Here is a 12,112-nt window from a genome sequence, read left to right as displayed (position 1 = left end):
CAACACATTATAACAAAATAGTATGTTTAAAATACGTAAACTTAACTTTTTGAAGAAGCAAAACAAGTAGTTATCTTATATTTCAGACATTTGCATCTTTGGTTATCAAAACTTAACAACATTATTTTCAAATAAAACAAAAACATTTCTGGGAAGAAAATGTAAATTTTATATCTTCATTCATTATAAATAATGTATGAAGAAATTGAATATTTATTAAATGATAATTTTATGATTCTGTACTTAAAATTAAATGATTATTATCATCACCTGGACGAAATGTAACAAATAGTTTTAATGAGCATTACCAGAGCACATGGTAATTTACTTATTTAAAAACCTTGTATTGAAAACTCTTATCGACTAACCCACAATTAATCTATCTTTTAGGCAAGGTTGTTTTTATTTCAAATATTATTTTATCAAATGCAGTTGGCTAACTACACGAAATAGAATAATACTTGGAATAAACTTTGTTTTATCAAGTCAGTTAGTAAAAGTTAAAAGATAAAACAAAATTTTAATGATAAAACTTACAATACTGAAAAGCAATTGAATGAAAAGCCAACTTTCAAAATTTTGATTTTCCCCAGCCTAATATACTCTTTCCATGGAAACCTAACCCCAAATCGGAAAGTATGTTACAAGTTTAACACTTATCACATTAAAAAATAACAAATTGAATCTAAGACGAGTTACCAGACTTATCCCAACATAATAGGTAGGAGTTTCAAGGAATCAGCCTTTTTATAATATTTAAAAAAATTGATTTTGCGCGTTTATTTGTTGTTGCATTTATTATTATTATTTTTTTAAACCTTTTTAATTTTAAAATTCGTAAAGAAAATGCTGAGGGGTCCCTCCAAAAAAAAAAACTTAGCAAGAGAGCTTGCCTTTTAGCTTGATGCAGAGCTCGCACTCTTTTCATTTGAAAAATACATATTGTTAAACAAGTTTCTACGAATATCGATGACTTTTTAACGTATAACAAGCATGATATCTTCATATATAAACATTCTTTCGGGACTTTATTTTAGAAATATTTAACTAGACTAGTTATACAAAAAGGTAATTATAAGCATGTTACTATGTTACAACAAAAAATTAAGCAAGGGTTATTAATTACTTCACGCTTTTAGTATTAACTTTATCCACGGGCATATAAGAGATGGACGTGCAACTTTTTGTTTAACATCAAAGAGGCCGCAGATTTCAGCGAGCCATGCGACTAAATCTAAATTTTCAGCATTGAATTAGTGAGCAAGCTCTGATGACACCTCGGTTTTTGGATTGACACAGGCCTTACATTTTGCCTTTTTTGCCTCCACCTTGTTGAAGAATTCTCAAATATTAGACTGCTTAGGCATCTGAAAAGAAAAAAAAAATGAAATAACATAAAAATGGAATAGATCGGATTATTTGAATTTTTCCTTAATATTTGTCTTAACAAAAAATAATATTTTCGAGGCATGCACAAAGTTTTCAATAAAAGAACTATTTGCCTTAATTAATGAAATGAATGTAACAATTTTTCAGACTAGTTTTTATCTCTATTTCTATTTTTGTTTCTATTTATATTTAAGTAGGAGAAATATAACAATATAAATTTTATCAGATCAATCCACTAATTAAAGCAATCCGCAAAGCGAATTAAATCGCAAAGGTAATTGATCCAAAAAAAAAAATCAAAAATCCGCAAAAATATAGTTCGAAAAATTCTTAACTTTTAAATCAAAATAATATAATAATGGCGCACCGTAATAAATGTAAGTGAAGAATAGTAGACTTATTGATTTGTTGAAAGAATTGTTGTAAGTTAAGATTTCTAAATAGGACTGATTGAAAAGAAAAAATTTACTATTTATATGACGCGTACATTATAAAAATGTTATATTTTTGGACCGCACCATTTAATGGTGTCGTGAACGGAACGCGATTCGTATATTTAGCTAAGCAAATTAAAGTTAAATTGATTCGTAAAAATTTTTTGGATTAATAATCTGAACATCAAAAAGAATCCGCAAAAAAAATGTGCTAGTAGTTCGTAAAAACTTTTCGGATTGATAATCCGAGCAGCAAAGAGAATCCGCAAAAAAAAAAAAATTCGCTAGTATTTCGAAAATTATTTCTCGGATTATGGTTTGTAAAATATTTAACGATGGCACTCTGTTAATCCGCAAAATAAATTGGATTGACCTTTTGCGGATTTACGAACCGAATCGCCGGTGCCTATAAACAAGGAATATAACTTGGAGAAAAGTGTGGGGAATTATTTAGACTTTTCCCTGAGACACTAAAGAGTCACTTTTTGAACTTGATAATATTTTTTACATCTGACTGCGAATCAATCCATTTTACAAAATGCACTCTCTTTTTATACATTTTTACAATCGCGTCATTTTCACACATTTAATTCAATAACAATTACATACATTAACACCTACATACGTTAGCACCTATAAACATTAACACCTTCGTACACGCTAATTACATCCTGAAGACTTTATTCACGACAAAAGTATTTTTCTTATCTTTGCGTACGAAAATAAAGGTTTTATATTTATATTATGTATATATTATACTCCGTGCTCACCTTGTGTGCCAAAAACAGGGCCTGCATTTCCTAAATTTAGAGGTGGAAAATTGCGTGTACTCAGTGATATTATGTTCAATTTTTATTGATTAAAACTAAACTTTGTTTATTAAAATGAAAAATAATTGTTTTAGAAGTTAGGGGGCATCCATAAAGTACGTACGCAGGTATGGGGGAGGAGGGTTACCAAAAAACGTACAAATGCGTACAAGGGGAGAGGGGGGGGGTTTCAAGACAGCGAGTACGTACGCGGTTTGACTATCTTTCTCAGGAGAAGTTTTTAAAACTTGATCTGTACAAAAAGCAATGAACTTTTCGAATGTAAAAAATCTTTTTTTTTATATACGCAACTTGGTTTTTATCTTTTCAATTAAAACGTTACAACAATTTAATTTTTTATTATTTTGAATTAATATTTTATTATTAACTTTTTATTAACAATGTACTAGTTCAAATTATTATTAAAGTTTAAATGTATTTTTTCTTATTATAAAAAACAATTATTTTTAAAAACAACAATTTTAATGCTAATAGAAACCAACACCTTTCATTGCGAAATGTGACTGCAATTAATTTGGGTCAGGTTATTTTTTTTACGTTCTTCGCTTTAACGACACTGAATCTTATGATTAAATCGTTTATTTCCAAATAAACAAAAACTTTTATCTTTCTAATCGAATAACTGAAAACGTTTCAACAAAAAAAAAACTGCTTATTTCCAAGATGTCGAACGAATTCGTTGGGAACGAGAAAAAGTATCTTCAACTCCTTGAGTTATATAAGAAAGCATATTCATCACTTGAAAAACAAAAGCAGTATCAGCACGCACAGGAATTGTGAAAAATAGTAAAATATGATCAGTCTTTGTATGAAAAAAAAGTAAACGAATTAAAAGTGAAAGCAAAAAAGTCAAAAGGATCAATCATGTCATTCTGGGGAAATGCTTTATCATCGCCTAGCAAAAAGAAAAAAGATATCCATCCAGTCCCGTCTTCGACAAATAAAATACAAAGTTTTCCGAACACAACTACGGCAGAACCTGAAAGGATTGAACTTAGTAAGACATTTTTTGTGATAATTTACAAACTTTTTCTCTCGTGATTTTCTATATATTGAATTCAACCGAATTGGTAATTAAACTACCTTGTACGACTATATTGCAATCGCATAGTTTTATTCATTATAATTGGACAACTTGACCAATTTCTCTACATCCAATCTCTATAACTGTCAAGAATTTATAATAGTTTATTTTTGGGTATTTCCTAATTTAGATTTAACATCAAACGAGAAGGAAAGAGCAAATCCGGCGCAAGTTAAAAGTCAGAAGAAAATCTCAGATCTTGAATAACAGCTTTCATCCTTGATAATCTTACGCGATTCTGGTTTGTCTACCGTAACAAGGAAACAATTAGACAATGTGAAAGAAAGCATAAGAAGAGAAAAAACAAACTTGGACAGGTAAATGTTAAGCGATATATCGAATAGAGCTTAGAAGTATAGAAAGACGTCTTGGCCATAAAAGCCAAACTTTTAAGCAGGCAGCAACTTTCAAAATTTTGTTTTTCAAATTGTCAATAAGAATTTCTAATTGAGGATTTACAAAGTTCGCAGAATCCAGGTAACCTTAAGTATAGAAGGTTTTATAACGGAATCAAAGATTTGTGTAATATTTTGTTTTCAGATTGATTCGTGAATCGGCACGACAAAGAAAACGGAGACAAAAACTTAAAGAGGGCATCGAAACAGTTTGTCAAAACAACCCTGAAGTATCAAGTGCTTTGAAACAGTTTATGCAAAACCATCCTGGACGACCACGGCTCGAAATTGATCAACCAGAACTTTTATCAACAATCATAAAAGTTGTGCAAAGTTCATCAGCAGCAGACGAGCGTCGAAGAACAGAATGTCTTCGCAGTGTCTCCACTTTGGATGATCTTCAGAAAGAGCTGACAAAAATAGGCTTCAACTTGAGTAGAAGTGGTTTGTACCTTCGTCTTTTACCACGACGTGAAAACACTTCTGAAGGAAAAAAGCATGTAAACACAGTTCCTGTGAAGCTACTACGTCCAGAAAATTCACTGCGAAAAAGAAATGATGATAGAATGTTTGCCAAATCTTTTATTGATGACATGTTTGAAGTTTGCCAATTGTTTGGACCAAAAGCTGTGCTTTTCATGTCCAATGATGATAAAGCCAGGGCACCGTTGGGTCTTACTGCTGCAAGCCTTCAAGCGCCGTTGCTGATGCATATGGAATACAAGATCAAACTTATGGATCATGACTTTGTCGTTGGCCCACAGCACAAGTTAATTCCATCGGTGTATGGCATATGCGAAGTTAACAATAATGGAAATGTATCTTACAGTGGAAACACTTTCATACGCATAAGAAGTGGGAAACACGATACATCGAATGCTTTTACACATGCTTTTGATGTTAGGGAGCTTTTTGAAACCAAGTTGGTTAGAGGTAAACCAATTATGTTAATGGAGACTGATGGAGCTCAAGATGAGGCACCACGCTTCCCTAAAACGTTAGCAACTGCTGTTGATCTCTTCCGCTTGCTGGATTTAGATGTCTTGCTTCATGGTGTGAATGCAGCTGGGCTTTCAGCCTTCAACCCCATTGAAAGAAGAATGGCACCTCTTTCTCGTGATTTGGCTAGAATAGTTCTTCCCCATGATTATTTTGGCAATCACCTTGATTCTTCTGGGAAGACAATCAACCAAGAACTGGAGGTAGAAAAATTTCAAAAAGCGGCTGACGTTTTATCCCAAGTTTGGGAAAAAATCGTCATCGACGGTTACCATGTTAATTGCCGGGCAGTACCAGTTGGAAAAGCATATAAACCGCCGAATCCTGATCCTGTTTGGGTAGAGAAACATTGCCAGCAATCGCGATATTGTCTGCAAATTGTGAAATGCCAGGACAAGTTATGTTGTTCATCGTTTGAAACATATTGCTGAATACCATCCCCCAACGTTTCATTCCATTTCCGGCCATCTACGAGTACTGCGAGAATGGTTACAAAGCGATGGAACCATCTCGATATTTTAAAAACGTATCAAACCATTCAAACTTTGCACCTCTGACGCATAGGCTTTTGCTACAAGACATACCTACAGAAGGCTTAAAGTACAAAATTATACCATTTGATCTGTATTGTCCTTCATTGGAAAAAAAGCTTTTAAACGGAATTTGCGACAAATGCAATAAATACTGGCCGAGCAAGGCAGCAATGAAACGGCACAAGAAAGCACACAAAAAAAAAAAAGATAAAGATTGATATGGAGAGTGATTTAATTGAAAGTGAAGAAATCAGTAAGAAGATTACTAATGAAAGATTAGAAGCAGAGTTCATGCCTGTTTTCCATAACATTTTCAATTTATTTAAGTCACCATTTGTGGAAATATAAATAGCTAAATTTAAAATACTCGCAACACGAATCCTTTCTAAATCATTTTTCTTTCCTTTCGTTAATAACTGCCCATTTTTTAGTTAAGTACAGAAAAATCTCTAACTAAAAATGTTGATCTTTTTTGTATTTAATGTTTTGAAATCTTTTTTTTTTTGGGTGGGTGGGTGGGGAGGTCATACTTTTTTAATAAATAACACGTACGTACGCAGAGGGGGAGGGGGTGGTTAAAAGCCTACAAGTGCGTACAAGGGGGAGGGGGTGTCCAAAAGCTCTAGTTTTACTGCGTACGTAATTTATGGACGTCCCCTTAACCATTGATTAAATAACAAGTTATTTAATTAATGGTTAACCTCTTTCCCACTAATGTTGAAAATATCATAATACTTTTCTTCGGCTCATTTGCTCCTTTTATATAAGTTTACACAAAGATAAAAATCACATAATCAGTTGTGAATAGGAGTTCGTTACTCTACAAAACAAGGTGTTTAATGCTCAACTGTTTTGTAATAAAATCATTTTTGTACATACTACGGCTTTCAACTCCTTGTTTTGTTGAGTGATGGACGCCTATGGTTAGGTCATTCATGCCTTATATTGCAATCAATTGTGAGTTTGCTCTTGTGTAAAATTGCCCTTTCGATAAAAGTTTCATCTTCAAGTTGATGGATTTTTAAATATTTTACATAAACTTAAACAATGCTTCTCATCCAATGAATTACATAAAGAAAAATGTCCAAGAGATTACTAAAACACTTAATATTCACTGAAATTTTTAAACATTTTATGTAATTACATTTTTCGAGAACAAATCTCTTTGTTTACAAAAATAAACATCTGTGGCTTGAAAAATAATTTACAAACCTTGAACTACTTTGAATAATCAGTTTTTGGTTAAAATTTTGCGTAAATAAACTAAAGTTAGAAATTGCAGTAGATTTTTTAGCGTGAGAATTTTTGCGTAATTTACTCAAAAACTCTGCGTAACTTTAATTATAAAGGTGAGTTTCCACTCATCCGTTTTTGCTACGGGAAAGGGAAAGGGAAGGGAAAATCAATCACATGAGCATGCGCAGTTAGTAATTTAATTTTGAAAATTAATCACTGCGCATGCTCAAGTGAATTATTTTCCCCATCCCTTTCCCTTTCACGTAGCAAAAACGGATGAGTGGAAGCTCACCTTAAGATTGCAGTTTAGGAAAATTTTTTTGCGTAAGAAAAGTCCTGTTTTTTTGCGTAAGTTACACATTTTCAGCTTTATAGGATTGGAACCTAAAGTGCGACTCGAACTCATGCAAAAAGTGAACTTCAACGTAAGGCAGACTTTAAAACTGGCAAAAATTTACTGCTTTTCAAGTTTTACTTCAAACCAGCGGCCAATCCTATAAAGCTTATAATACGTTTTTTACGAAAAAAAGCAGGAATTTTGCTTACAAAAATTGACTTTGCGTAAGAAAAATCCTTTTTTTTTTGCGTAAATTACGCATTTTTTAACTTTATAGGATTAACCCCAGACTTGAAATATCAATTGAAATATCAAAAATATTTTCCGAGTGCAAGAAGCAGACTTGAAAGTTCAAGTCAGAATTCAAATCTGAAGTCTGACTTGAACAGAATGTAAGAAGAAAACTTGAACTGAAGTCATACTTGAAAAAGGAGAATTTTTGAAATTTCAAGTCAATTTTTAAAGCCTGGTTCAGACCAATCTTGAAAAAAAAAAAAAAAAAACAAACAAACCCCCTTTATCCTTTTGAAGATGCGTACAAAACATTACCATAACCACATAACTTTCTCGAAGCTTTGCAAATATAAAAATGAGTTTTTACCAAGCAAAAGTAGTTACTTAGGCTTACTATTGACGAAATTAATTTAGAAGGTTATTTTGTGAAAATATGTTTGTAAATGAATTTATTACAGAAAACTGATTAACATCATTGTGAAAACGTCTGTTTTTTAAAATAACCTTGTCGTATGTAATGATCTAACTTGTCATAAATTATGATGCCATTATAAATGCTTATTGGCATTTCATCCTAGCATTATGAAATCCTAACTACTCATTAAAATCTTACACTTTTAAGATAATTATAAGCCTTTTTGCCTAACTTTTATCTAATTTGTCAATTCCTTAATGCCGTTGATAATTTTATAAGGCACGTTTAAAGGCGCAACTCGAATTTCTTCTCTCCTCCCCCCCCCCTCCCCTTATTTTATGATTGATTCTGTTAGAAAATTTTATGATGATTAAGAATTGCATATATAGGGAAAAGGCGGTTCTGGCGCATTGACCCTTTCCCATACTTAAGAGATGATAGCGTTGATGCGTTGGTTTACCTTTTTCATGTCGGTTTCTAGCTCATGGATACCTTTTCCATACTTAAGAGATGATAGCGTTGATAGGTTGTTTTACCTTTTCTTTAAAAAAGCGTGCTGATTCTTATGGATCCCCCAATATATTTTCCAAGATGGCGGCTAATGAAGTAGTTATTTTTTTCTTCTTAAAATCCAAGATGTCGGCTTCCTATACCTAAATATCCTAAGTGTCTATACTTAAGGTTGATAGTTTTGATCGTGTTTCGATGTTTTCGATTGAGAGGTTCTTTTTCAAGGTGTTACATCGGTCTTGTTTTGTAGTGTCCAATGGCCAAGGTTCTGTGAGTGCCATCATTCAATAGGATCCTCTTGTCATCGTTAGCACTGAGAGCAACTTTGTTAATTTCTTTAGTGTAAATTTCGTGAAGACGGGATCGGAAGACGTTCATGGTTGTAAGCTTTTCTTGTTTATCCTTCAAGCAGTTGTAATAATCTTGGTGAGTGAGGTGATTTTTAACAACGTTCTTTTTAACCCCTTTACATTTTTTGTGTTCTTTATCTTCTTCTTCATCTTTTTCAGGGATGTAGTAAGAGTAGAGCTTAGGTCTAAGCCCAACAAACTGTATGATTTTCTTGCCACCAGTCTCATCCTTGAACTTGCCGATAATCTTTTTATTTTTACCTACTTTGAACCCAACGTTTTCAATAGCAGGATGATCTTTAGGAAAGTCGCTCGTGTCAAATTTGTTTTCTACGTCATCGGCAATGTCTTCGTAAAAATCTTCCGTTTCGATTTCGTAAATGAGCGAGTCAGTGTCAGTCATTAGCAACTTAGCCTTGTCACCATATTTAGGTTTGATGTAGTCGTAATTGAACTCAAACGTTAAAGTTTTGCTGATGTCAAGTATGCTCATTCCCAAGTAAACAGGTTTGTCGTAAGAGACTTGTGTTTTCTTCATATGAATCGCGATTAATTTTTCATCAAAAATGGTGTTCGGATCATAACGAGGACTTTTAGATAATTTAAGGCTTCTTTTTTTGTGGTGACAAGTTTAATATCAACGTGCTTTAGAATATTTTCCATGGTTTTTCCAAAGACAGAGTTGTTCATGAGTTTAAAAAATTCTTTTTCAAAGTCGTTTTTAGGGACTTTTCTTTTATCGGTGTTGTAGTCAATGTATTCTTTCATGAAAGGTTCCTCTCTAAAGGTGATTCCTCGATGAATTTTAGTGATGACCAAACCCATTCGTTCATAGAGTTTTAAGTTTTCGTGATGAACGACGTATTTTTCTTTATAGTTTAAATTGGGAACGAATTTGTTTACTTTTCCAATGGTTAATCTTTCAGGGGCTAAAGGGTAATCGTTGTGTAAATCGTGAAGGTGATCGGGGTAATCTAAATCGACTTCAAGAATGCATGGCATGGATTTCCAATTTTTAAGATTTTCATCAATCATCCATTTGAATCCTCCAACGGGAAGAGGTTTGCTCATAGCCCATCCGTACAAATTGTTGGCGTCTAAATACTGAATGAATTTAGAAGGTTTATTAGGTTTATAGTCTCTCATGTATTTGTTATTGGCAGTTCCAAGTCGGTTTGAGATCATGTAGATTCCACCGCGTATTCCTTTTTGGATCATGTTGAGCATATTAATATCGGTTATCAAATCCAATTTAATTCCAGTTTTCTTTAACATTGCGTCCCAAGCTAATCTAGGAGAGGTGTAATACCAAAGAGGGTCGAGACTGTAATATTCTATGCAAGCGTCTCTAAAATTTTCAAAGACATCTGCTAGAATCAGCACGTCGGACTTGTTGTACAGCTCATGATAATCTTTAAACGTTTTGCATCCAAATTCGTTCCAAACTTTTTGCGCATGCGCATAGTCTTCTTCTTCTACTTTAGCGTCATTGAGTTTGGAGTTGAATGCTTCGATAGAAGGCAATTGCGTTTCGGAAAACTTTTCAATGGAGTCAACCCATTCGTAAGGGTAAATGCCTTTTCCTAATTGTAAATCTCGTTTTGTTCCGCTGAATAGTGAATTTAGATTCTTACACACGATGTCTCCTTTTTTAGATCTTCTACAAGCGCAATCTTCACAATTGGCTTTGCATTTGCATTTTTTACCTTTCTTAACCAGACAGTTCTTTTTGCATGTCTTTGTATCTAATTTTGAGCACTCATCACACAAATCTTTAACAAGGTTGTCAGTCAAATCTTTTAACGGACTTCCCATGAACCTGTAGCTGTCAATAAACCTTAATTCTCTCCACACTTTTTTTGTTTTACCTTTCTTATTAATTGAATCTCTTACTTTGATGCTTTTTGTAAAGCTGATATATTTTTCTTCGTTGTTGGGTATGCAATTGATCTTTCCACCTAATCTCTTGATGAACAAATGGCTGTCGTAGCCAGACAAGTTATGAAAGACAACGGGAATAAATTTTGGAATTTTATAATCCAAGTTGCATTTCTTATGAGCAGCACCACGATACTTTCTAGTCAAATGACAGTGGTCTAATACTTTATCACCGTTAAGATCCTTTTTGCAAATGTGGCATTCGGTTGCGGCTTCAAAATTCTTTTCATCCTCATCAGTCATGACTTTATTTTTTTCCCATTTTTGTTGTCGTGAATAACTATCGTTACAAATCTTTATTAAGTCAGCTTCAAGCATGGCAACAAACTTTTTAGCCACGTCGTCATCATCGCTTTCTGCTGTGTACGTGACAGGTTTACTTTTAAAGCCATCAGGTCCTATGATATAATAGACGATGGAGCTTGGAACATGCTTTTGGCATTTTTTGGTGTATGACTCTTTATTATTATATTCAGTGCTGTCATCGACGGGCTTGATAAAACTTTCAAAGTCAGCATATACACAGTACGGAACTCTCATACCATTTTGATAGTTTTTAAACTCAAGGGTTGTTCCTTCTTTAGGAAGATCGATTCTCATAGGCGCGTTATCATAGCAGCATTCTTGATGATTTGAAGCTTTTCTTCTTGGTCATAGCTGTGCATGCACCTTCTGCAAAAATATTGTTTATGTTGATGTTTTGATGCTGAAGAACGAGCAAACCGACTGAAATTTTTAATGAGACAATAATGGCTGTTGTCTTCGTTTGAAATATTCAACAAATCAACACAATTCTTTCGATCTAAAAATTTAGATATTTGCATAGGTTGAGGTTTATTCTTTTCATAGTGAAAGACGTTCACGCTAATATCTGTATTATTTTTCTCAAACTTTTCGATTTGAGTTACCTTTACAGGAAATTCAATTCCTTCCCAATTGAGCTCTTCAGATTTTAAAACCAAGTCTTCATCAATTCTTTCGTTGTCTCTATTTTTCAGATTCAGCGCTCTGGTGACACACCACTTGAAGCATTGATCGTCATCGTTTTCCATGTTGGTGATTGCCTTTTTGTTTTTCAACTTGGTAGGCAGCTCCATGTAGGAAGAACCCTTGAAAGGCTCATAATCGATAAAGCTGATATCCATTCTTAAAATTTTAGACAAGACGCAATTGGACCCATCTTGTTGTAATTGCTACTACGCTCTAAGATTTTTTCTTCCATTTGACTCATTAACGTTCTTAAATCTGTACCCTCTAATATAATCTCCGAGTTGGATGAAAAGTTAGCCATCTGAGTAGTCTCTTCACCTGTTAAGATGCTTACGCGAATCATTTCGCATGCTAAAACAATTCTTACTTTTGTGTTTCTTTCTCCTTCCATGGTTTGAATAGCAGACTCTCTTACTAAGTTTAAAAAAGGAACAATGT

General features: G+C 33.4%; 1 protein-coding gene and 1 pseudogene across 1 annotated transcript; one reads left to right on the top strand and one right to left on the bottom strand.

Moving 5' to 3' along the window:
- Window positions 1–3,502: 3,502 nt before the first annotated feature.
- Window positions 3,503–5,899, top strand: LOC149892872 (uncharacterized; annotated as a pseudogene).
- A 1,855-nt stretch (window positions 5,900–7,754) lies between these two features.
- On the bottom strand, window positions 7,755–11,829 carry LOC149892871 (uncharacterized). Its single transcript, XM_090081758.1, has 5 exons — window positions 11,408–11,829; window positions 10,931–11,330; window positions 9,650–10,618; window positions 9,008–9,278; window positions 7,755–7,810 (listed from the first exon to the last, which is right to left on the bottom strand). The coding sequence occupies exons 1-5, from the start codon at window positions 11,827–11,829 to the stop codon at window positions 7,755–7,757; spliced, it is 2,118 nt and encodes a 705-aa protein (XP_089937884.1).
- Between the last annotated feature and the right edge of the window lie 283 nt (window positions 11,830–12,112).

The sequence above is a fragment of the Hydra viridissima genome, unplaced genomic scaffold (assembly GCF_058129835.1).
Source record: "Hydra viridissima isolate aposymbiotic clone 2 unplaced genomic scaffold, HvirCarnegie_v1 scaffold_1, whole genome shotgun sequence".
Lineage (NCBI taxonomy): Eukaryota > Metazoa > Cnidaria > Hydrozoa > Anthoathecata > Hydridae > Hydra > Hydra viridissima.
This window is presented reverse-complemented; position numbering and strand designations above follow the sequence as displayed.